Source organism: Lethenteron reissneri, chromosome 35, assembly GCF_015708825.2.
Source record: "Lethenteron reissneri isolate LAM-NWPU_2019-01 chromosome 35, ASM1570882v1, whole genome shotgun sequence".
NCBI classification, from domain to species: domain Eukaryota; kingdom Metazoa; phylum Chordata; class Hyperoartia; order Petromyzontiformes; family Petromyzontidae; genus Lethenteron; species Lethenteron reissneri.
In genome coordinates this window covers 12,050,792-12,077,239 of record NC_083813.1, presented here as the reverse complement: position 1 = coordinate 12,077,239, position 26,448 = coordinate 12,050,792, and the positions used below count along the sequence as shown (strand labels likewise).

Sequence of the window (26,448 nt, the reverse complement as noted above, 5' to 3'; positions counted from 1 at the left end):
CGCCCGGCCGCCTTTGTCTCCCCAGTGGCGATGGTTACACACCGCTCGACACACGCACGCGCATACACGGACATGCACACATACACACACGTATACACGCACGCACGTGTACACACGCGCATGAACATTCTCACAGGGACATGCACACATACACACGCACATACACACGCAAGCACATGCACGCGCACGAAGACAAAACAAAGACACACACACAAGCATACACACTCGTACACACACGGACACACACACACCGTCGTACACGCACGAATAAGCACACACACACTCACACGCCCTTGCGTACGCACAGGCATACGCAAGGGCGTGTGCCGGGACGTACAGTCACGCACACACGTACACGCGTGCGCGCACACACACACATACGTAGAAACACACACTTGCAAACGCTTACGTATGTACATACACCAGGGCACGTACCCACACGCGCACACTTACATGCATGCATAGAGACGCACACACGGGCATGCACACACACACGCCAGCTCACGCACACGCCGAGAAAGACAGACTCACACACAAACGCACGTGCATGTACACACGCACAAACACATATGTAGGGTACACACAGACACACACACACACGCATGCAGACACACGTGCTCACGCACTGACACACAGACGCACGCGCCGCGCCCACTGCGGCAAGAGTCAAGGTCGCGCGCGCCGCGCGTGCCCGCGCGTGATTGTCCGAGCAACATTCACGACGCAACCACCGGATACACGGGGGGGGGGGGGGCAAGGGAGGGGGGCACGGGCATTTGGTGGCATCTGCTGAGTGTGTATCATTATCACCATCGCCATCATCGTCGTGGTTGTCATTGTCGTCATTGTCAAAATCATCTTCATTGTCGGTATCGACCGGAGCATCGTTATCATCGTGAGCGTCGTCATCAAGGATAATCATCAGACATCACCGCGGTCGTCCTGAGTATTGATCATTGTCAAATGATGATCGTGGTCATGATGTTAATCATCATTTTCATCATCATCATCATCATCGTGGTCATCATGATTATCATCATTATCATCATCTTTGTCATTATCGTGGGCATCATCATCATTATCGTGATCATCATCATTGTCATCATCATCATCATCGTGGTCATTATCGTCATCATCATCATCGTTTTCATTAACCTCATTATCATTGCGGTCATCCTGATGATCGATATTTGTTAAATGATCACCATGGTCATCATCGTGCCCATCATCATCATCATCTCGTGCGTCCTGCGAGCCCTACCAGGTGCTGTTTACTTCGCCAAAAAAAAGATCCCCCGTGTAGCCTCAACAGCCTGAAGGGGCAAGTGCTGTTAGCGAGTGGCACCTACAAAATCCGGCACTGTGGCACACGAGAGGGTCGGTGGCCAGCACCGCGCTGCGCTACGAAGCCGGCGACCCGAATTCAATTCCCCGCTCACGGCCACTGACAGTGACCAAGATCTGAAGAGGTCCCGGGCATCCTCAAGGTCGGCTCAGACTTAAGTGGGTACCTGGTGGAGTGTGTAAATAATAGCACTGAGGAGACAAAGGCGGCCAATCGTGATGCCATCACTTGTGGCCAGCTGGTTTCTGAAAAATAATCTAAGAAATCAGTGAGCTTCACCTGCTAAGATAAACATAGCTTAGTTTTATGTGTATACATTTATTTAAGCGATGTGTTTACCTTTCCTACACTATCGTCTTTTTTTGTATCGTAGGTAGTCGCAACGTTTTGATCCCGCGCCCCTACGGGAATATCCGTGAAAAAAAATATAAACAAAAAACTTCATAGCTCATCGGATTCCTCCAAGCCGTTATCAACACAGATTCTGATTCACGCGCGCGCGCGCCTCCCCATCCTCACGGCAGCTTCCAACGCAGCCGCGGCGACGTCCGCCGTCACTCTCCCTTTCCCCCTCTCTCAGGATGGGGATGAGCGAGTTCGTGGCAGAGACGTGTTCATTTAGAGAGGGGCCACGCGGCAGCCCTGCCGATAACTTGTCGCGGCGCGAGAGAGACGAGGGCTAAGGAGGGGGAGGGGAGTGGGGTGGAGGCCAGAGGAGAGTGCGCTGCTGGTGGTAGGGGTTAGGTCAGGGTCATTCTCTGTGCATGTGCCTCGCTGTGTCGGTGTGTCTCTCTGTGTCTCTGCCACTCTGTGTCTCTGTCTCTGTGTGTCTGTCTCTCCGTGTGTTTCGCTGTCTCTCTGTATCGGTGTGTCTCTCTGTCTCTCTGTGCCCCTGTCTCTCTGTGTCTCTATCTATCCGTGTCTTTGTTTGTCTCTCTGTGTCGCTCTGTATCGGTGGGTCTCTCTGTCTCTGCGTATCTCTGTATGTCTCGCTGTGTCTCTCTGTGTCTCGCTGTGTCGCTCTGTATCGGTGTGTTTCTCTGTGTCTCTGACTCTGTGTATCTCTGTGTGTCTCGCTGTTTCTCTCTGTGTCTCTGTGTGTTTCGCTGTGTCTCTCTGTATCGTCGTTAAACCTGCCACCACCCGACACAGCCAACTAGTAAGGGTTGTCACGTAAACAGAACGTGCCAATTCGTCACTAGTACAGCACTAACCAGTGTGTTGGAGAGCCAAGCCACAACATTTACAATCTGAGTACGACGTTTCGCCAGTAATTACAACTAGCTTCATCAGGCGACAGCCAGATTTGTGGAGAAGTCCACCTACGTTTTAAACTAAAAGTATAAATATCTCTCTCCACGAATCACAGACGGGAACAGGCGCGGTTTGAAATTCTCCACGTGAGTAAGACATACAGACAGACAAACAACAACAACAACAATCATAACAACATTAACACACAGACTTTGGGGGCAGGTAAAAGCAAAGGTCCTGTGGACACAGACAGGCAGATAGACAGCTGAGATAGTCGTGGCGTGCAAGGCCAAGGGGCTGATGAACTAAACCCTCTTTTATTAAACTCCATACGCTGATATATTCAAGCGAGCTCTGGTTATCGCAGGCCGCTTCTGCAAACGAGACTATATCTACGGGACCTTTTTTGCCAGGTCAAAAAGTATAGGTTCTAGATTTGAAGCTTTCGTGACAGCAAGGATTCATATTCTTGGGTTTTGTCGGTAAAGTCACGTAGGTAAAAAACTAAAATTAATAAAAGAGATTTTTTAAATATTATTTTATTTTTATTTTACTTTTATTAATTTAAATTTTTTACCTACGTGACTTTACCGAAAAAACCCCAAGAATTATAAGTATAGGCGGTTACCATTTCTGGTACTAAAACGGGAGTCGTGTTAAAGATATTCAAACCCTAAATAGATGCATTGTGCAAGGAATCACGTCTGCATTAACCGCACGTACTTGTGGCAAACTTGCAAACAGAGGTGCTCTGATAGCGTATGCATTGTCTTGGTTCTTTCGGTAAAGTCACGTAGAAGGGAAATAATACAATAATAAAAATAAAACAATTAAATGTTATTGCTGTGGTTTTCACACCTGCTGATGATTGCTTGTGTTGCAATCGAAACGTCGTGAGAATTTTATTGTTTTATTTTTATTATTTTAATATTTCCCTTCTACGTGACTTTACCGAAAGAACCAAGAATATGAATCCCTGCAGTCACGAACGCTTTAAATCGAAAAGTGTATGCATTGTCTTGGAAACCGATTTGCCGACACCAGAGCAACAGCAGCCTTCTCCACGGCCTTGTCTCACCAACCGGTGTTCGACCAGAGAACAACCCCCAAAATCGAACAGCACAAGAGGCCCTTGAGTAATCACCTGCTTAAACACACAACCAACTTGAGCGTCATGTTTGCTTCATTTAATGTCGCCGTGGAGAGGCCGCTGACTGGCTGGCTGGCTTTGGCGGCCAATGATTGGATACACCGAGCAGCGCTGGATTGTAATCCTAGTAGCAACAGTAGCTACATAAGTAGTAGCTACGTGTGTAGTAGCTGCGTGTGTAGTAGCTGCGTGTGTAGTAGCTGCGTGTGTAGTAGGTACGTGTGTAGTAGCTGCGTGTGTAGTAGCTACGTGTGTAGTAGCTGCGTGTGTAGTAGCTGCACGTGTAGTAGCTGCGTGTGTAGTAGCTGCGTGTGTAGTAGCTGCACGTGTAGTAGCTGCACGTGTAGTAGCTGCACGTGTAGTAGCTGCGTGTGTAGTAGCTGCGTGTGTAGTAGCTGCGTGTGTAGTAGGTACGTGTGTAGTAGCTGCGTGTGTAGTAGCTACGTGTGTAGTAGCTGCGTGTGTAGTAGCTGCATGTGTAGTAGCTGCACGTGTAGTAGCTGCGTGTGTAGTAGCTGCACGTGTAGTAGCTGCGTGTGTAGTAGCTGCACGTGTAGTAGCTGCACGTGTAGTAGCTGCACGTGTAGTAGCTACCGGCCCCGCACTTTCAAGGGTCCCCGCGCTAAATGCTTTCAAGCTATAAATTCCGGTTCTGTGATTCTGCACTTGCTCTATTACTATAGTACTACACCGCCTTCAACTTTTATGAACGACTGGGTGTTTAAGGTGAGCGATTTGTCGTATTATCCGGCTGTATAGCAAATAACAAAATACAATTACTTTACTATGCAAGTAAAAAAATTGTGTTTTAATATTTACGTGCTTTTTCTAATTTAGGGCCCCTTTATAACATATGCTACAGGCCCCGCACTAGCTTAATCCGGCAGTGACACGGAGTCACCACTCCCGACAGCTGAAAGAGCACCGGGTTTGAATCCGGGATTCAACCGTAGTTTAAACACGGATTTTGCTGTTGAATGAGTGTGCTCTTCTCAACCAGTCACGAGTGACTCACAGAGAACGAGAGAGATAGAGAGAGCGAGAGAAGCCCATCATGGACTTATATAGAGACCCGCTAACATATGGACAATTATAATCCAGCAGTGGATATGACGAACAGAGGAGTCGATGACCTCACAGAGAGAACGGATTTTTAGTGTTTAGTTTGTAGTCATTCCCCCCGCACCTCCGATTCGCACCGATGTCAACGTGCGGCGCAGAAAAAAGTTCAACATCCGCACTCACAGAGACAGAGAGATACAGAGACGTGTGCAGACCAGATAATAGCAGAGATTTCAGCAAAATAAATCTCGCCCCCCCCCCCCCCCCCATCATACCCCGCCCCTCCTCTCACACACCGCCAGCTGTAAAACTGGATCCGACCATGACAATACACTAAAACAAAACTATCCTCGCTCCGAAATCTCTATCATGGGTGCGTGCTCCCCTGCGGAGCGCGTTCCGTCTCCCAGTAGCTCATTAACTCACTCCCGACGCATCGATTCCCTCCTCCGAGCCAGCCCGAGCAGGTCCCTCGCATTTAAGATTTTCATCTTTTGTATCTTCCCCGCAAGCTTCGCCCGTAAATTAGACGAATTGCACGTTCGTCAACGCTGTTATTTTTATAGGCGCCGTGTAGCGGTAATGGGCGCGCGTGTGTTGTGGTTGGGGAGGGTGGGAGAGGCGTAGTGGTTGGTGGGGGGCGGTTAGGTGGGGGGAGGTGGAGTGGGGGGATAGGTGGTGGTGGTGGTGGGGGGGGGTGAAATTTAATCCGGGCGAGAGAGCGGACGGGGAGAGTCGGAAGGCGGGGAGGAGGAGGGGTGGTGAGAGGGAGGGGGGCTGGGGGGGGCCCTTCGTTAAAGCTGTCAGGGACCCCCCGTTGTGCCCCCTCTCCTCCGCGGAAGGTGTTAACAGCCCTGGGTCGCCACGGGCGCCGCGTTTGTCTCTCTCGCTGCGGAAGACGCGGAGCGGAGTTTTGAACGGAGCCGTGGGGGAGAGCAGCGACAGGGCGCGCGCGTGCGTCCGCGCGACCCCCACGATAAAGGGGGATGGGGGGGTGGTCGTGAGGCTAGACGGGGGACCTTTGTCTTTTTGCGTGTGACACAGACGGCGATCTCTCTGTCTGTCCGCCTGACTCACCGCCGTGCATTGCGTGCATCACAGGCTGTCTGACTGACAGAGAGACAGACACGCAGACAAAGATCCACCGTATAGCCTGAACAGACTGTTGGGGCAAGTGCTGTTAGCGAGCACCCATGAAGGCCGGCACGGCACGCGAGGGGGTGGGTGGGCAGCATCACGCCCGGCCGCCTTCGTCTCACTAGTGGCGATGTATACACACCGCACCGGGTACTCATTTGAGGCTGAGTCGAGCTAGGGGAGGCCCAAGAGCGCTTCAGATAATCGTCACTGGTGTTGGCCGTGAGCGGGAATCGAACTCGGGTCGCCAGGTTCGTAGCGCAGCGCAAGCGCTAGCCGCTACACTACCGCTCCCCGAGCTGACAGACACGCAGACGGACACACACACACCCACGCCGCCGAGGTGGGTGGCGTACAAGATAAGCGCCCTCTGTGTCTGCTGCGTTTCGTCTCTGTTGCACGCTTGCGTTCGTCAATTGAATTTGACCACCGCGTGCATCTGCTTAGTGCCATCTACACGCAGAGACCCCCGCCCCCCATCGCGGGGGTGAGATGGGGGGGACGATATCAATATAAGATAGGATCATCTGAACCGGTCCTGGTATGGTGTGTAAACATCGTCCTGGGGAGACAAAGGCGGCCGGGCGTGAGGCTGGCCAACCCCTCCCCCTTACCTCCTTGCGTGCTGTGCCTGCATTTATAGGTGATCGCTAACAGTACTTGCCCCAACAGTATGTGAAGGCTATACGGGGGATCTTTGGCTTTATTAGATAGGTAGTGGTAAGAGTGGCTAGGGGGGAGGAGCAGACCTGACGATTCATTCATTCGTTCTCTCTCCATCTCACTCGGTGTTTTTTTTTGTTTGGCCACGCTCGGTATTGTTTCGGATGCCGGATTGCCCCCCCCATCCCCCTCCCCCCAACAATCCAAAACCCCCAGCCCCTCCCCCCGGCTCCCATCCCTCCCCCACCCCCCAAATCTCTCCCTTCCCCCTCTCCCAACCCAAGCTATACCTTCCATTCATAAAACACGATCCATCATCGAATTGAATGTCTTTAAAAAAAAAACCCAAGCCCCTGTCTCCACCAGCGCGTTTAATAATGTGAGGAAACCACCCGCGCTCTGCTTGCAAGGTGGCCCGGTGGAGTTGCCAGTACAGGGAAGGATTCTTGGATACTGTCTGTGCGGAGTTTTGAGTGCTGTAATGTGTTGTCCCCTCTCGTGCAACGCGTGCGTGGCGCTGGGGTTCACTCCGGCTCCTCCAGTTGACTGCTCATGAGATGCCCCAAAACTCTCGATAAAAGAGTTGGGAGACCCTACTGCGGGAGATTCTTCCCTGGTGAGCAAAGGGGGGCATTGCCATCGTGGTTATTATACACGCCCATTATTAACTGGCATGTTATTGACGTGCGTACATTGTAATCATTAACAATGTGCGGCCCGTTGTCGATCCACTGCTGGATGAAGGCCTCCACAGGCTGTTTTGTCGGTCATGGTTATTTTTAGCTGTTTTTTTGACCATACTTCACCACGCTGGTCAATGCGTCGGTTGACGAATTCGAGATGAACTCAGCACCGGCGCAAGAACTCGCCCGACCGCCTTTGTATCCCCAGTGGCGATGTTGACGCACCGCACCAGGTGCTAATCTGAGGCTGAGACGACCTAGAGGAGTCCCAGGACCGAGTTCAGTGCGCGATAACCACTGCGCCACCGCTCCTAACTACTCCCCTCCCCTACAAAGACAACGATACCGCGTAGGTCCTTAACAGGCTGTTGGGGCAAGTGTTGTTAGCGAGCACCAACTCCCACCACACACACACACACGAGCACACACGCGCGAGCACACAGACACACACACACACAGAGCACGTGCGTTATGTGTATTAAATTGTTTATGATAGGCGTGGACAAAATATTCAATATGAAAATAAGTGCTTTACAGCCTGCAGGAGCATTTTACATTGCCCATGTGATCTCACATTTATTGTCCTAGCAACTCACGAGTGTACGGAGCAGAGCTGTGCGCGGCGGCGGCTATGTGTGATGAATGGCTGCAATGTGTTTACGTGCAATTGCGCGCTTCTATCAACCGCGTGGGTCTTCCACAGCACAAAGACAAAGATCCCCACCGCCCCCCGCCACCACGATAGCCTTAAGAAACTGTTGGGGCAAGTGCTGTTAGCGAGTAGCGCCTATGAAGGGCCGGCACGGTACACGAGGGGGGTGGGTGGGTGAGTGGGTAGAACCCCCTTTGTCTCCCCAGCGGCGATGTTCACACGTCGCACCAGGGACTCGTTTGAGGCTGAGTCGACCTAGAGAAGGACCGGTTTCGTGGCGCAGGGAGAGGTCCGAGCTTCACAGTGTGGGGGGTGGGGGAGGGAGTCACTGAACGCTTCGAGCTCTGAGCGATGGGACGGCAGCCGTGAGATTCGGCTCTGAGTTCGACTCCACGTTTGGCCGCGTCTGTGATGATCCGTTGTTGTTGTTGTTGTGTGTTGGTGTTGTTGTTAAACATATTACGTTGCTGATGCTGATGCGTTTGGCAGTGGCGCACAAGCACAGTCCAGAAAAAAAAAACGCAAAAAAATTCAACACGTTCCATGTCAATAATGTGTGCCATGAAAAAGGGCCATTTCTCGAAACGTCGCCTACAATAAGGATACGTTTTGTTCCTTCAAGTGCAGTGTTTTTGATGAACGCGTTGACTTTTAGTGGCACCGCAGGGAGTAAAGCGGGTACGTATCTGTGCGTGCGTTGGAGCTGTCATCGAGCACCGATGAAGGCAATGGACTTCATTTCAAGGCCCCGTGGGCTACGGACGGCCGCTGGTGGCCTTCAATGCTGCCGCGTGACGTGCGGCCTCCGACAGTACACAAAGAGTGAGAACACCCCTCATCGTCATCATCATCATCGTCGTCGTCGTGCTGCTGTCAAACCCCCAGTGGTTTCAAATGTGTGGCGGCCCTCACACCGATGATGTCTTATCGGCGGAAGTGGTCCCACTGTACAATATAAAATATTATATTATTTTCAATATAAATTGTCGTTATTCACAGCATGACACGGTAAGTTACGAAGGCTTGGGACACAACCACATAGTACGAATAGTACAAGTCATTCGATACAGTATACGACGTTTCTATGTGCATACTAAGCTCCAGGAATGCATCTGCTTCGTATATCGAGGAATTACTGCGTATATGTTTAATCTAAATGCGTATATTGCAATGCCCGTTCCACAAACACAAAGGAGACATCACAGCGGTACAACTCTGCGGCTCCTGTCGCGGTTGTCTGGGCTTGACCACCTGCACGTGACATTCTAGTCGCTGCTCTGCGTCGACATCAGAAGCAGCCGTACGGAAGATGAAAGAAAGCCCGCGCGCACGCGTGTGTGTGCGTGGATGCATCGGCGACACCAAAACCATCGCGTTCACAGTCTCTCAACTCAATCCACTGCCACACGCACCACCATCACCCGAGACTGCAGATTCCTCAACCAGTGGACACCACTCATCACCCCCTCACCGCCCACTCCCATTCATCTGCGCCGTGTGCGGCGGCATCATCATCCTCACCATCATCCTCACCACCATCCTCACCATCATCATCCTCGCCATCATCACCATCGTCATCATCGCCATTGCTTACCAGGCCCTAAGCTTGCGGTTGCGGCGCCGGCTGATCCGCAGCCACGTCGCTCACAAACATCACGTGGTCCTCGGGGGACTTGGAGTGCGCCTTGCTGAGGTGCAGCTTCACCGCGTGCCTGCTGCTGAACGATCTCCCGCACAGCTGGCACCGGCACGGCGCTCCGCACTCGGGCTCGTCACGAGGCCCGGCCGCCGCTGCTGTTGCTGCCACCGCCACCACCGCCGCCGCCGCAGCCGCCACCGATGGCGGCGGCGGTGACGGAGACGCGGCCTGCTGCGAACCCACCGCCAATCCCTCCGCGCCCGTCCTCTCCACCACGGCCACCTTGCTGAGGTCGCGCAAACCGAAGCCCAGGTGCGCCTCGGCGTGACCCACGTAGGCGGGCGGCGTGCGGAACTGCATGGCGCAGTCGCAGCAGTAGAACACGGGCCGCCCCGTGTCCATGTGCTTGAGGAACTTGGTGCCGCCCGTTCGCCGCAGCTGGTACTTGACGTTGGCCAGCCAGTGGCTGATGGTGCTCGCAGACAGCCCCGTGGCCCGCGCCACGTTCAGCCGCTCCTGCGGGCTGAGGTCCGAGATGACGTAGCGGCCGTCCGCGGTCTGCCGGAGGCTCGCGGCGAACTGCGCCTGCAGCAGGAGGAGGTGGCGCGGGTTCCACGCCGATTGGCGGCCGGCCTTGCGCTGCTTTCCCGAAACGTCGGCGGAGGCGGCCGAGCCTCCCCCCGCCCCGCCGCCTGGGGGGCCCCGCTCGGCCTCGGCTGCGTCCTCGTCGGGGGCGCCTCCGCTGCAGGCGTCGCCGCCGTCGGACCTGTCGGAGGCCGCCACGCTGGACGTGGCGCTCGACGGGGTGGGCGGCTTGGGCGTGAGGCGCCCGGCGAGGTTGCGCACCAGGTCCGAGATGTCGGAGAGCGCATTCTCGCCGGCGGGCGACGCCGCCAGCATCAGGGGCATCGCGGTGACGCTGCCGCCTGCGCGGCACCGCTCCGCGGCCGCCGACGCTGGTTTGGACTTGGTCAGGTCCATGGGCTGGTCGCTCGATGGCTCCCCGCGGGCCGCGAAGGCCGGCGCGCGCTCGTCCCCGCCCGCGGCCCCGTCGGCGTGCCGGGCATGCCCGAGCGACGCAGGGAGGGCCGTCGCCGCCGCTGAGCGAGGTCTGTCGAGGGAGGAGCCGCCGAGGCGGTGTAGCCTGCTCAGCGGGTCGAGCAGCGCGGGCGACAGAGGCTTGGCCGCTTTGCCGAGGTGCGCATTCATGACCGACTGCAGCGCGCTCAGCGGGTTCACGAGGCAGGGCTCGCCCGGATGCTCCGTGATGATGGAGAGGCTGCTGAAACCGGGAGGTGTGCAGGAGGAGGAGGAGGAGGAAGAGGAGGAGAATGGCTTCTCATGCGTGCTCTTGCCATTCCGGGCTTCGCACGTTTTGTTCGCGCCACCCGTGGCTGCCACCGCCACCTCCGTCGCCGCCGCCGTGCAGCTTCCGTCCCTGCGGCCTGCGCCCTGCGCGCCCTCCACCTTCAAGCACACGGCGCTCGCCTCCACGCCGGCCGGAGGAGAAGCTCCACGCGTCGCCTCGCTCTTAACCTCGATGGTCCTCTCCACCTTCACGTCTCGTAGTCGCTCCCCGCTGCCGCCGCTGCCGCCACCGCCAAGCCGCTGCGCCTCGCGCCCGTGCCTGTCGCGGGCGTCCCTGGCGCCCGCCCCCCTCCTCGCCTCGTGGTTCGCCTTCCTCCGCAGCTCCTGGCCGAGGTCCCACTTGACGTCGCGGCCGCCGAAGAGCTCTGCGCCCCTCGCGGCGGCATGACCTTTGTCGTCTCGGGCCTCGCGCTTCCCACCGGCGATGGCGGCGGCGGTCCTCGGCGGCGCGCCCTTCGACTCCGAGGCGTCCCTCGTCATCCGCGACGATGACGCGGCGGAGAAGGGGGAGGAGGACGAGGAGGTGGCGGAGGACGAGTTCACCTTCTCCGTCATCTTGCGCACGAGCTCCTCCATGGCGCGCACGTTGCTGGGCAGCGGCTGCACGGGCGGCGACGGCACGAGCGGCGGCACCTTGGCGCCGTGCGGCGACGCGGGCGGCGACGGGGTGGTCGCCGCCGACGACGAAGGCGACGACGACGACGACGACTCCACGTGGGAGCGCGACGGTGGCGGCGACGGCTGCTGCCGATGGTGATGATGGCGATGCTGCTGCCGCTGCTGCTGCTGGAGTTCGAGGTCATCGCGCGTGACGAGCTTGCTTGGAGCGACGCTCGGCGCGTGCGCGGGCCGCGCCACGTGGCCTGGCAGCTGGTACGCGGCATGGATGCTCGGGTAGCCGCCCCAGCTCCCGCTGCCGTTCTGCGCCTTGCTGATGATGGACGCCACCGTGTGCTCCAGGGACTTGAGGATGTCCAGGCCTCCCTCCTTGGAGCTCTCGGAGAGGTCCTCCTCCTTCAGGTAGTCAAACTGGGAGGGCAGGTCCGCCTCCTGGTGCTTGGGCAAATCAGGCGACGGTGCCGTCACTCCCTTCTCAGCCGCCGCCGACGTCTCCCGCTTCTCCCGTTGCTCGCTCTTCTTGTCCTTGACGTTCGCCTTCTTGCCCTCGGCGCCCGCGTGGCGATCACCGTCCCTCGCCGACTGCCTCTCGACCTTCACCGCCGCGACGGCCGGCGGAGGCACGGCGCCGAGCTTGCTCGTCGCTCCGAGGTGCACGCTCTGCACCTTGTCGTCGGCCGCGTGCGCCTCGAAGTTCACCTGCTTGCTCTTCCTCGCCAGCAGCAGCGACGATGATGAGGAGGAGTTGGCGGGCGCGGTGAGCTTGATGAAGTGGCCCGTGGCCATCATGTGAGCCGTGAGCTGCTGCAGGGTGTCGTGCGAGCTGCCGCACTCCATGCACTTGAGGATGTGCGCTTTCTGCGACTCGAACTGCCACGAGTAGCTGGTGCCGTTCTGGTGATGGTGGTGGTGGTGATGGGAGGAGGAGGTGGTGGTGTTGGCGGTGGTAGAGGACGAGCGAGCAGGGCAGTTGGAACCCACCACCTGCCCCTTGTGATTGCCCGACAGCTGGTCGGCTGGTGGCGTCGTGGCCGCGTCACTCACCGTCGACTCGGGAGAGCTGCACGCGCGCTCGGCCCCCGCCGCCACCACCGCCGCCGCCACCGCCGTCGTCTCGAGGTGCGGCCGCTTCTTGGTGGCATGGCACGGCTTGGCGGTGAGGGCCGCCATGGGCTCGCGCAGGGGCACCTTCTGGTAGTGCTTGGTGCGGATCATGTGCACGCTGAGGTCCTGCAGCGACTCGAACGCGTGGCCGCAGCAAAGGCAGCGGAGCACCTTCTGCGCCTCCTCCTTGCCCTCGATCTCCATGAGCGAGCGCTTGCGCGGCTTGGACCACGCCTGCCGGTTGCCCGAGCCGTCGGCGCCTCCGTTTGCCGCGCGCATGCTCTCGTCGCGGTAGTGGCCCGTCTCGCTCATGTGCACCGTGAGGTCGACGAGGCGGTCGTACGCGGCGCTGCAGTCGCGGCAGCGGAACTTGCTGGCGCCCGTGAACACGGGGCTGTACAGCTTGCTGCTCTGGCGGTAGAGCTGCACGGAGCTGAAGAGGCCGCACTGCTGGTCGTGAGCGTACAGCGGCGACGGCGTCGAGGGGGACGTCGCCTGCTGCAGGCTCTTGGCCACAGCCGCGCGGTGCCAGTCGAAGTTGGCGCCCGCGCCGCCGCCGCCCCCGCCGCCGCCGGCGCCGTTGGGCTGAGCGTAGCTGAAGCTCCCCACTGTGGACCAATAGGAGCTCGAGAGGAAGTTGGCATAGGCAGCTTTCATCTGCGAGAGGCTGTCCTCGATCACGGACGGAGACACGGGGTCTTTCTTCTTGTCCTCCTCCTCCTCCTCGTCCGCATTCGTCGGCGTCGTCGCCGCCGCCTCCTCCTCTTGTTTCGCCACGCGTCTCCTGCCCGCCTTGTCCGAGTCCGTCTGCCCGTTGCTGCTGCTGCCCAAGCAGAAATGGGGGGCCGACTTGGCGGGGGGGGCCCCGACACCGCTGTCAGCCGCCGCCGCTGCAGTCGCTTCCTTCTCCAGCGCAACCCCGCGATCATCGTCAACGTCGCCATCGTCGTCGACCATTTCCTCCTCTTCCTCCTCCGCCTCCTCCTCCATCTCACCCCCACCGTCATCATCATCATCGTCATCATCATCAATGTCATTGCCGTTGCCACCGTTGGCATTGTTGCTGCTGCCGCTGTTGTTCATCTGGCTGCTGATGCCGTTCTTTGTCTTGTTGCTGCTGCTGCTGTTGCTGCTTCTGCTGCGGTGGTGATGGTGGTGGTGGTGGTTGTGGTTGTGGCTGTGGTTGTTCATGCCTTCATCGTCGTCGCCACCACCACCACCACCGCCGTCATCGTCGTCGTCAACATCGTTGTTGTTATCACCCTCGTCGTCACTGCCCTGGACAAGGTGGTGGTTCCCGTTGCTGTCGACATTGCCGCATCGATTGTCCCTCGTCTGCGTGAGCGCCCTGAGTGCAAGAGGTTCATGCTCCTGCTGCTCCTGCTGCTGCTCGAGTCCTTGGGAAGGACTCGGGACCCGAGGATCATCTTCACTCGCCTCTCCGGACTCCTCCTCATGCGCACAGTCTTCCGCAAATTCGTCGTCATCAATGTAAGCTGCGGTGGAGAGAGGTGGGGGGGGGGGGGGCAATGGGCAAGGAAGGTCGGGGGGGTTGACAGGGGGGGGGGAGAATTGGGTGGTAGAGGAAAAGTGAGGAACGGTTGCATGGTGAGATTTTTCAAGTTTAAAACGTAGGCCTTTGTGGCCAGTGCAATGATTAATAACAAAAATAACTTTAAAACCGATAAAAATCACTTTACACATTCGTCAACAATACTGCGTGGCCTCAATAGGGAAAATTATATAATCACAGCAGTACGTTTCGAGTAATGGGCCTTCTTCAACGCACACAAATCATAATTATCGTCATTAATGTTGACATCCAGCTACTTGCATGGCCTCACCCAACAACAAACATGGGGAAATTCGCTTTGCAAAAAAAAAAAAGATCCCATCATCAGTGATGTATGTGTGCGTATGTACGTTTAACTTCTTTCGTACCGTACGTAGCCAACCGTGCTTATCGGAGGTGTGGGAAACTGAGCCCCTTCCGGGATTCTCACTTCCCCATAAACCCCGCGCCACGGTGAACCATCGCATTCAGGCCTCACGGCACGAGCGACGATGTCTTCCTCACATCGCCATCCAAATCAACTCGAGCCTCCGGTAAATCACGTGGCTTACGTTCGTGGACATCTACCCACCACGCACGATCCCTCCCCTCTCATCTATTACATCTCCATCCAAATGAGACCAAGCCTCAAAATCAAGCACGTGACGTACGTCCTTGGCCACTCCCACTCGGAACCCCTTCCCCTCTCCCCACCTACCGTGAAAACAGACACCGCTCACTGCAGCGGGGAGGCCGTGAAGCAGCCTCTCTCATCTCCATGTCCTCATCTCCTCTGACCCACCGTTCTCCCGTTCCTCCGCTCCTTCTCCATCCCTTAGTATTATAACTTTGTTGTTTTACGAGGTAGGGCACCACTGAGCTATATTACTCTTTTACATAATCAACCTGGCCACAAAATGATAGCTTATCGAAGTGGGCTCATCATGTGGAAATATATACCGGCCAAATACTCTAACCGCATCTTGATTCTAAATGTGGAGGGGACAAATAGAGGACCGAGATGAAAATCCACGCGACCACGGGGAGAACATGCCAACTCCAAATATACAGCAGGCGTCAGGGTCGTGATCGAACCCACGAGCTCCTTCATAGCAGATGAGGTCGCAACATCGTGCCACCATGGCGCCCTTTGCCTCTCATCTGCCATTCCTTCTCGTCGTCTCGTCTACCTCTCCCCTCCATTGTCTCCCCCCCCATTTTGTCCCCTCCCCCATTGTCTCCCCTCCCCCATTGTCTCCCCTCCCCCATTGTCTCCCCCACCACGCATTACATCGCTCACTCTGCTCCCCTTCCACGGGTAAACAAAACAAACAACAAGGTTTCATATTCTTGGTTCTTTCGGTAAAGTCACGTAGAAGGGAAATAATAAAGTAGTTAAAAATATATATTGTTTTATATAATAATTATTTTATTACTTCCCTTCTACGTGACTTTACCGAAAGAACCAAGAATATGAATCCCTGCAGTCACGAAAGCTTTAAATCAAGAAACAACAAGGTGTTGCCAGTCCTCCACTGCACAAGTTGAAGTTTAAAGAAGAAGAGTCGCAGCACCTAGGAATGTGGAGCGTAACAATCAGTGGACGACACGTGGTCAACAGCTGCCAATCGCCCACGAAGTCGGGCGAACAGCTGTTCAACAGCCATCCACGTGCGCGCAGCCAACGCAACTGAATGGATAACCCCCACCCCCACACAGTGACTAAGAGCAATGGTTGCTGTTCCAAACAGCAGTCGCCCGTGTGTGCGACGCGGCGCACGAAAGGATAACGTTAACCCCATTTCAGAATGGCCTTTGTAATCCTCATCATCGTCGTCAATGTGATCGTCCTCATGATATGCGTTCATCATCGTGATTATGATCGCCGTTATCATCATCAGCGACCGAAACAGCATCAGCAGGGCTGTCGTCATGGCCATCAACATCGTGATTCGTCGTCGTCAAAACTCATTTCCTGAGAACTGCTCTTTGTGTTTACCCGGTTGTCCTTTCACCGCACCTCTGATTCGCACGGTTGGCTTCGTGCGGTGCGAAAGAAGTTCGAAATGCATACAATAATCTTCATGGAGCTGTTGACTTTGATGTGAGTCTATGGTTCTCCGTGACTATGTTAGTCTCCACGTGAGTTTATACATATATAAGTTCATCTATGAGTAACTGCGAGTGCATGCTTTTATAAGTCTGCCGCTCCCAATAAGAGTCAACGATTATCCAAGGGAGCCTATATAGTAGGGTCGATATGGGAGCTTTTAGGTCCCTAATTGAGTCTACAAGTCCCTTTGTGAGTGAATACATCTATGAGAGTCTACATGTCGCTATGTGATTATCTGGGTCCCGATGTAAGTCTTTGGGATGTCTTTATCAATCTATGAGGTTCTACGTTCGTTCAAAGATACCTGCGTAGTCTCCGAACGGGTCGTCTGAATACCCCAACACCGTCCCGTATCGAACCCTACCTCCATCATCATCTCTCCACCCACCACCCCCTACCTTCACCCCCCCCCACATCCCATCACCCAAACCCCCCCCCCCCCCTCACCTCACCCCCACGCGCCGCACTCGGTTAGCAAATTCGTTACCGTCACAGTCGCGCGCACACGCAGCTAGGAACCATTTCGCCGGTGTCAAAGGCAATAACCTTGCCCATCTCCGGCGAGACGGGAGTACACGGGACACGCGGCTCCTCGGTGGCGCGGGACCGCTACAAGGGACCGACACGACCGGCAAGAGCATCCGATTGAGAGGGGGGGGGGTGTTTGTTGGGTGGAGGGGGGGGAGCTGAGTGCTTTGGGTGATGGTGGCAGTTTCAGTTTGAGCCACGTGAAACCGAATGTGATGGGACTATGTTTGGGCTACTGCTTCTACTGGCTGCTACTGGCTAGCTGCTGCTGCTGCCGCTAGCGGAACGACATTGCCTGCTCGCTGACGCTGATAATGAACAAGTGTAAGGCACCGCGAGCGGTAGAGGATGGAGGAGGAGGTTAGGGGAGAGGGGAGAGGCGAGGAGAGTTAACGTTTGATGTGTGGTTGATTATGTTTGGGAGAGCAGTAGGGCGCTACGAACCCGGCCACCCGAGTTCGATTCCTGCCCATGGCCACCAACACCAGTGACTATTATCTGAACCTGTCCTGGGCCTCCTCGAGGTCGACTCAGCCTCACAAGAGTACCTAGTGGGATCTGTAAACATCGCCACTGGGGAGACAAAGGCGGCCGGGCGTGGTGCTGGCCACCCCCTCGTGTGCCGTTCTGGCCTTTATCGGTGCTCGCTAACAGCACTTTCCCCAACAGTCTGTGAAAGGCTACATTGGGTCGCTGTGTGAGTTACTCCATGTGTGCCTTGCCGCGTATGCGTAATTGTACGCGTGACTGCGTGTGCATGGTTCTCTGTGTGTGTGTGTGCGAGCGTTTACGTGCGTGCGTGTGTGTGTGTGTGGCTTTGCGGGTAATCTTTGTCCTGTGTGCAGTCTACATCGAATAGTGGGGGCAGATGCTGTGACTGAGCGCGCATTTATGACGGAGTGGAGTACGAGGCAGTGGTGTGGTCAGAACCACGCCCGGCCGCTTGTATTTCTCGACCAGGTAATGGTGTCAGGTTTAGTTGACCTCGTGGAGGGCCAAACCCGGTTAAAATATCACTGCCGAACTTAATTTTGGTCGTGATCGGTAATCTAACTCAGATTGCTGGGTTCGTAGATAGCCACTGTGCCACCACTCCCCACTCCGCTCCCCACTCCGCTCCCCACTCCCCACGTAGCCAACATTGACACATGGTAGGGGGCAAGTGCCATTAGAGAGCACCTATGAAGGCTGGCACAGCACACGAGGGAGTGAGTGGCTAGCACCATGCCCGGCCGCTTTTGTCTCCCGAGTAGCGATGTATACGCACCGCTCCATGGGACTCATTTGAGACTGAATCGATCTAGGGGAGGCCCAGGATCGGTTTAGATAATCGTCACCGGTGTTGGCCATGAGCGGGAATCGAACTCGGGTCGGCGATTTTGTAGCACAGCGTGCTAACCACTTCCCCCACTGCTCCCAAACACACGGACACGCACACGGACACACACACACACACGGACACACACAGGCATGCGCACCTGCTGAACAGATGCGTGTGGGGTCTTTAGCTATTGCGCGATTCAAACACCCTGCAAACCATACCGCCCTATACAACCACCACCACCACCAACCACTCCGCATCCCCCCTCCCCACTCCTCTCCCACTATCCACTCTACCCCTCTGCCCTCGCCTCTCGCCTCCCCCTCCCCACCCTGGAGCACCATCGGAGTTCATAGCCTTGATCAAGGCAGGGTTAGAGGTCTCTAGCGCTGACTCGCAGGGTGGCCGCTGGGGTTGGCCCAGGGGTCGACCAGCCGTGGCTCCGGAGCCGCATGCGGCTCTTTAAGGACCGCTGCTTCGTGATGTGTTATTAAATAAGGACCACCAGCTCGTATTCACCCACAGTGCGTTAGGGCTCATGAATTAGAGTCGTTTTTTTGTGTTTTAGTTTTACCGAATTCGAAACGAAATGCCTCTTTTTGGTTACTTTGGTTGAAGACCCCTGGGGAGTTTAGACTCAGGGAGCCGTAGTGATGTTGACGCCGTTGGGGTTTTTGTCTTTGTGCTGCTCGCCACCCACCTCGTCGTGTGACCACAGTGCCGGCCTTCATAGGTACTACTCAACAAAACAGCACTTGCCCCAACAGCCTGTTAAGGTTATACGGGGTTCTTTGTCATTGGTGGCGGTGTTGGGCATGGAGGGGGCGAGTTGACGGGGCAGAGGGAGGGGAGGGCAGAGTGGGGTAGGGGATGAGGTGGGGGGGGGGGGGCACACAGTGGCTGTTGCGGTAAGTGATCGCCAGACCAGGCTCAAATCACCACTATTTCCAGAGGCGATAATGCACAATTTCGACTGGCGCCGGTCGCGTGATTTGGGCCGAGGAGCGGCGACCTGAGCGAAAGTGGCAGGAATCCGGTACCCGCGTGCGTGCCGCCTAATGGGTGACTGGCAGTCTTATTTCTGGCCCCGCGATTGCCTGCGCAGTCCACCGTCGCCGTCGCTCACGTCTCATCCGCCCCGACACCGCTGATCAAAGGCGCTCATTCGCCCCGCAGAGATTCCTCCACGTACGCGGACCACCCTCGTCCACGCCACCCCGCGTGTTGTGTCTCTCTGTGCGTGCGTGAGAGTGTGCGTGTGTGTGTGTGTACGCATCTGTGTGTTTGTGTGCGTGTGTGTGTGTTTGTGTGCGTGGGGAGCGGCAATGTAGGGGTTAGCGCGCTGCGCTACGGACCTGGCGAGTTCGATTCCCGCTCACGGCCAAAATCAATGAATATTATCTGAACCAGTCCTGGGCCTCCCATAGGTCGACTCAGCCTCAAATGAGGACCTGGTGCGATGTGTAAACATCGCCACTGGGGAGACAAATGCGGCCGGACGTGGTGCTGGCCACCCACCACCTCGTGTGCTGTTCTGGCCTTCATAGGTGCTCGCTAACAGTCTCTTGAGGCTATACGGGGAATCTTTGTCTCTTTGATGCTGGCCACCCACCCCATTACCAACTCTCAAGATTCCATATTTTCAAGCGGGTCCTGCCACGGGAATGTTTGGGCAATTCCACGTTAATGAGTGTTTTGCATTTTATTTTTAAAGAATCGCATGCAAATTAGAGGCTGTTTAAAATATATGTGATGCTTATGATATATCTAGATGTATAGTTACATAAATCCCCATTTAAGAACGAAAAATAACATTGGCAATATATGAAGAGCAGAAAACGATTTAGTAAAATTCTGGGCTGTTTGAGATGAAGTCACGGGCCATCTGAATATAAAGTCACGGGCAGCGTGAGATGAAGTTACGGGGCAAGTGAGATGAAGTCACGGGCCATCTGAATATGAAGTCACGGGCAGCGTGAGATGAAGTTACGGGGCAAGTGAGATGAAGTCACGGGCCGTGTGAGATGTAGTCGCTGGCCGTGTGTTCTGCCCGCAACGCCCGTAGGCTTCCCCTTCCCCCCCGATTTAAAATGTGGCCTGCTCAAACGACCTCGCGTTTGCACCCTCCTCCAGTATTGACGCATTCTGCATAGATAACTAATAGTGTCTCTTGCTCCCTTCTCTCCGTCGTTGGGAGGGGCTGGGGGCAGCGGGGGGTGGGTGGTCGCGATGTGGGGAGAGGCGGCGGAGGGGGGCGGGAGGGGAGGCATGGAGAGCGAGGTTTCGAATGGGGAATGGCCTGCTCTCGTCAGGCCTGGAGGTGGCAATGCATCAGACGCCGTTAATAAATGGCGAATTTAGATAAAAATAAAGGCAATAGAGCAGAGTAATTCTGATGGCAAAACACAAGCCATTAAGTTTGTGCATTATCTTTTAATTTAATCTCGAATGATTTACAATCCATCAGCTCGGGCTTAGACCATGTCCAATTACTTTCTGCAGTGTGATTGACAAGCCGGGTGATTTATTACGCTAATAAAAACGGATGTGCGCGTCGCCTACCAAGCATGGGGAGGATATGGGGGTGGAGGGGTGGAGGTGGATTGGGGGGGGGGGGTAGGTTGGCGAAGAGGAATGGTAGAATGTTATCCGGGTCTCTTTGCACACACCAGCGTGGTATAATTGTTGTACAACCGCACACGTTTTTTTTGTATTGAGCGTGTTTCATTACGGGCTCGGCACGGGTTGGCGAGCGATGATATATCGAACGTGAAATTAACGGCGACAATTGCATCGCGGGGAAAGCTAATGCCGGAGTCTCGACGCGTGTTATGCAGGAGGGTCCTGCCCAAGCTGTCTTAGCACGTTCGGTTCGTGCTTTTGCTTTGTCGCTTCGTGTGGACGGAGGAGGAAGATATGGGAAAGCCTGGAGAAAACCCAGCCGAGCGGTGGGAGATAAACTAAAAAAAAACACTATTTATTTTATTTCACCAGGTAATGCTCACTGAGCTCTATAGCAAATTTTGAGAAACCGACCTGGCCACAAATGATGATCGCTCAACGAAGTGGCTTATCATGGGAAGTTTTATAGCAGCCAAATACTCGAAACAGCATGTTGATTCTAAACGTGGAGGGAAAATCCGGAGGGCCCACGTAAATATCCACGTGACCATTGAGAGTGACAGAGAGACACGCAAACTCCAAATATACAGGAGTCAGGGTCCGGATGGAACCCACGACCTCCTGTATACCAGGAAAGGTAGTTCACATTTCGCCACCACAGCACTGCCAGCCTCCTGTCCACAGCTCGCAGTTCCCACGCCTGTAGCACCTGGCGTGCGCGTGTCTACGCCTGCACGTGTGTGAGCGTGTGTGCGTGTGTGCGTGGGAAGCGGTGGCGAAGTGGTTAGCGCGCTGCGCTATGAACCCCCCGGCTCGAGTTGAATTCCCGCTCAAAGCTGGCAACACCAGTGACGATTATCTGAACCTTTGTCCCGAGTTTCCCCTAGGTAGACTCAGCCTCAAACTGAGTACCTTGCGCGGTGTGTAAACATCGCAACTGGGGAGACAAATGCGGCCGGGCGTTGTCATGGTCACAGCACCCTTTCGTGCGATGTTGCGGTCTTCATCGGTGCTACTCGCGAACAGCACTTTCCCCGACAGCCTGTTGAAGGCTATACGGGGAACTGTGTCTTTGTGTGTGCATGCACGGCAGAGAGAGGGAGAGAAAAAGAGAGAGAGAGATGTGAGATGGCTGATGCTAGTTTATGGATGAATGCGCGGCTAATATATATTCGGAATAAATGAATGAAATTGCTATCGATCATCCGTAAAACGTCGAGGCAACGTTGCGTATGAAGGCGTGCGTAATCGCTTATATTTTTGGACATCTTCATACTACACGCAGCTTCCACCGCATTAAGTTGTTACACTCTTTCGGTGATTATGGTGGGGGGCGGGGGATGATTGTGGGTGGTGGTGGGGGGGGAAGAGGGGGGGTGTAGATGAGGAGGGAGGGGTGGTGGGGGGGGTCATAATTCAAGGGATGCCGGGAAAAAAGCTTAAATTGTGGGTGATTAACTCCGCTCTAGCGCGTGCTGGGGATGCGGGTGATCGTTTGAAAGGAACAGAGAGAGAGAGAGGGAGCGAGGTGAATATTAACAGAATGTTCCGTAATCTTTATTGGCCGTTAAGCAATCGACTGACGGGTTCCAGTCTCACACAAAGCGCTCGTTGCGACAGACGCGAAGGAAGAACAACCATGGACGCTCGGATGGACGGATCGATTCTGCTGGACTACCACATTTGTCCGATTATAAGACACACGCTTACTGTCTTAAAAAAAAATAAGCAAATGATAGCGATGCGTCTAATAGTCTGTTGGCAAAATAAGCATTAGTGTCGTGGTGGAGAATATAAATAGGCGGACAATGACGTCTCGTTTACATTTCATTCTCTCTACACAAAGACAAAGATCCCCCGTATAGCTTCTAACAGACTTTTGGGGCAAGTGTTGTTTGCGAATAGCACCCTATGAAGGCCTGAAACGGCACACGAAGGAGTGGGTGGCCAGCACCACGTCCGGCCGCCTTTGTCTCCCCAGTGCTGACGTGTACACACCGCACACATTTGCGGCTGAGTTGACCTAGCGGGGGCACAGGACCCATTCAAATATTCGCCCGCCAAGCAACTCACCAAGTCGCGTCGCCTCGGCCGCTCGGCCCGCGCGCCCGCTGACTGATCGAGCCGCCGTCAACGCGTTGTCGCCAAATAATCGGGCGGAAAGCGACGGACGCCAGCTCCGCGTGAACTGGACCCCGCTAAATTGTCGCTGTTAATCAACGACGAGGCTGCGAGTTGCTGGGTAATGGAAAAAAAAACCGTGCGGCACCCTCCAAAGTGTTGCCAAATGACACGGAGAGCCACGGCACCGTGGAAATGCCCGGCAGGAGAGGTGCAGATGTTCACGCGGCAAGCCACACTCAGCCATACAGCCCCAGCCAAATAAAACCCAATATACCAACCTAGCCACTCAGCCATATAGCCAGCCAACCAAACACCAATATACCAACCCAGCCACTCAGGATATACGTACAGCCAACCTCCCAACCAATATACCAACCGAGTCACACTCAGGCAAATAGCCAGCCACCCAACCAATATATCAACCCAGACATACACCGATCCAACCACCCACTAATTGACCCACCCACTCACCCAGGCACCAAAACAATCACCCACCACTCCACCCAGCCAAACACCCATCAAATCAATCTGCACTCGCAACCATCCAGCCTCCAGTCGATCCACCCAACCACCCCAAGCATCTTCCACTCTATCCATCCATTCATCTATTCAAAGACCCAACATTCTACACTCACATGCGCCCAACAATCTACCCACACTATCAACCACCCACCTCACCACCCACCTGACCCCCCACCTAACCACCCAACTCACCACCATTCTAACCTAATCACCTACCTAACCACCCACCGACCCCATCCCAAGCACACGGCTACTAACGCAACAGTGCAACCATTCATCCACCAACCCGTTTCTCTGCTATTTTGCTTCAAATAGTGATCGCTTCTTGTAAAGTTTCACTCCCAATGTTATGCCATTGTGCGAAAATTCGAATGTTAGACGTCTTTTTTAAGGCATTGCCATCAACATCAGCAGCAGTATCAGCCATTGTAGTCGTCTGTAGTCACATACATCGGCACGAGCAGTGATCTATCCTCTGCTGTATGAACGCCTCCCTCAAGGCATCGCGAAACATCGCAGTCCCGAGACGCAACAATGCAGTATCGAGTTACAGTGGCGCTGATGAAAAAAAAAACTTTATTTATTTATTATTTTGTATTATTTTACCACATAGCTCTGTTTCAGAAACGACCTGGCTATCACAACTGATAGCTCAACGAAGTGGCTTATCACGTGGAAAACAACAACACCATTACCCCAAAAGTGTCGCCCACATAAGCGTTCACGAAGCCGGGAAATGTGAGGCGATGGAGGAGTTGTGTGGGTGTGTGGGGGGGGTCGGGTGAAGGGTGTAGTTGTGAAACGTCTCTCGAGCAATGTCGCTCCTCCCACGTGATCACCAAGATCTTTAATTTCGCTCACCGCGGGGGGGGGGGGGGGGGGGTCAAGACGCGTCTCTGCGTCTGACCACGTGGGCGGAGCGGCGGGCGCGCCACGAACCAGTTCCACCCGAGTCCGATTCCCGCTCGCGGCCAACAACACCGGTGGCTGAGGATTCTCTGGCGCGCTCCTGCCTCTCTCCCACACGGGTCGACGCGACCTCGAAGGAGGGACCGGTCACGGGACGTGCAAACACCGTGGCCAGGAAGAGGGCACAAGGCAGTGGGGCGCGTGGCTGGCCACCCGCCTCCCTCCCTCGCGCGCGCGGTGCCGGCCCTTCCTAGGTGATCGCGACTCGCGGAGAACACGTGCCCACAACAGACTGTTAAGGCTGACACGGCGGGGGGGATCTTTTCGAGGCCGAGTCGATCTAGGGGAGGACCACGACCGGGGTAGAAATTCGCGTCGCCGGGTTCGTAGTGCCGCGCGCTAACCGCTGTGCCGCCACTCCGGAGGCAGAGATCCCCCCCCCCGCCCCCCCCCGCCCCCCGTACAGACTTAACAGGCTGGAGGAGCCCGACCACCTTTGTCTCTCTAGTAGCGAAATTTACACCACTGGCACCACGTACTCATTCGAGGCTGAGTCGATCTAGGGGAATCGACTCACGACCGGTTCAGATAATCCGTTGCCGGTGTTGGTGTCCGCGAGCGGGGGTCGAACCCGGGTCGCCAGGTTATCCGTAGCGCAGCGCGCTAACCGCTAACTCTCCACACGCGCACGCGACACACGGAGAGACACGAGAGCACGAACGCACTTTTAGATGAAGGATACGGGCAAGAGAAACGCGAGACAAAGACACAAAGCGGGGCGGGGGGGGAGTGGGAATTTGATGAAAAGCAACACAAGAAACGGGTGCGAGAAAGAACAGGAAATGAAACTCGGAGCGAGAGATAACACAACAAAGAGCCGCCGTGTCGCCTGGGGCAAGTGCTGTTAGCGAGCAGCACCTAGGAAGGCTGGAACGGCACACGGAGGGGGTGGGTGGCCAGCACCACGCCCGGCCGTCTTTGTCTCCCCAGTGGCGATGTTTACACATCGTTCCATGTAGTAATTTGAGGCTGAGTCGATCGGTGCAGATAATCAGAATATTTATAATTGAGGAATCCAATGAGCCATGAAGCTATCTTTCACAGATGTTCAGCAATTGTCACCGGTGTTGGACCGTGAGCGTGGAATCGAACTCGGGTCGCCGGGTTCGTAGCGCAGTGCGGGTCGCGTGTGCACACTCACACACGACCCGCCCTCCTGCAGCGATACTCGATAGGGGGAGCGATATGGACAAGGGACAGACGGAACGAGGACATTAGAGAGAGAACGAGACGATGAGTGGAGTGAGCGGAGAGCGAGGAGGGCGGGTGGTGCCGGTTGAGGCGGGATGGGAGGAAAGGACGCGGGGCGAGAGAGCCGGGAGAGGAGACACGGGGAGAGAGAGAGTGGGGAGAGAGAATGGGGATAGGAGACACGGGGAGAGAGAGAGAGAGTGGGGAGAGAGAGTGGGGAGAGTGAACTAGGAGAGGAGACACGGGGAGAGAGAGAGAGAGAGAGTGGGGAGAGAGAATGGGGATAGGAGACACGGGGAGAGAGAGAGAGTGGGGAGAGTGAACTAGGAGAGGAGACACGGGGAGAGTAGACATGGGGAGACAAGACAAAACACGAGGCCGGCGAAACACAGCGAGCGATAGAGAGAGAGAGAGAGGAAGAGAAGGAGCGAGAGAGCGAGGGCGACGATGGGAGCGAGAGAGAGAGCGAGGGCGACGATGGGAGCGAGAGAGCGAGGGCGACGATGGGAGCGAGAGAGAGAGAGCGCGCGCGCGAGAAGAGAACGACTGACTCGTGCAAATGAAGAACTGCAGGGGGCTGCCGATTGCATTGGAAGCGACTGGCCCGACCAAAGCAGCAGGAAGCGTCGCTCTGCCGAGTGTTAATTTGCTGCTGCACGGCGAATTGCATGGCGCTCCCCCCCCCCCCCTGCATCCGACCCCTCATCCCCTCGCACCCCCCCTCCTCCTCCTCCTGCCCCCACTTCGGCTGAGCCCCGCCTCCCCAACTACTACCCCCCGCTGGCCTAACCCCACTCCTGCCTTCTTTTAATTCCAGACACTTGCAGTTGG

At 55.6% G+C, this 26,448-nt stretch overlaps 1 protein-coding gene across 2 annotated transcripts in view; it reads right to left on the bottom strand.

Moving 5' to 3' along the window:
* The window catches only part of LOC133350942 (teashirt homolog 3-like), a 129,841-nt gene that overhangs the window by 52,130 nt on the left and 51,263 nt on the right, over positions 1 to 26,448 (bottom strand). Inside the window, exon 2 of one of the 2 annotated variants that reach the window (XM_061565787.1) lies at positions 9,541 to 14,171. In XM_061565787.1, coding sequence (XP_061421771.1) covers positions 9,547 to 14,171 — 4,625 coding nt within the window. In that variant the 3' untranslated portion in view covers positions 9,541 to 9,546. Of the gene's footprint in view, positions 1 to 8,023; positions 14,172 to 26,448 lie in introns of those variants that run through there. The other variant, XM_061565786.1, reaches the window with a different exon arrangement.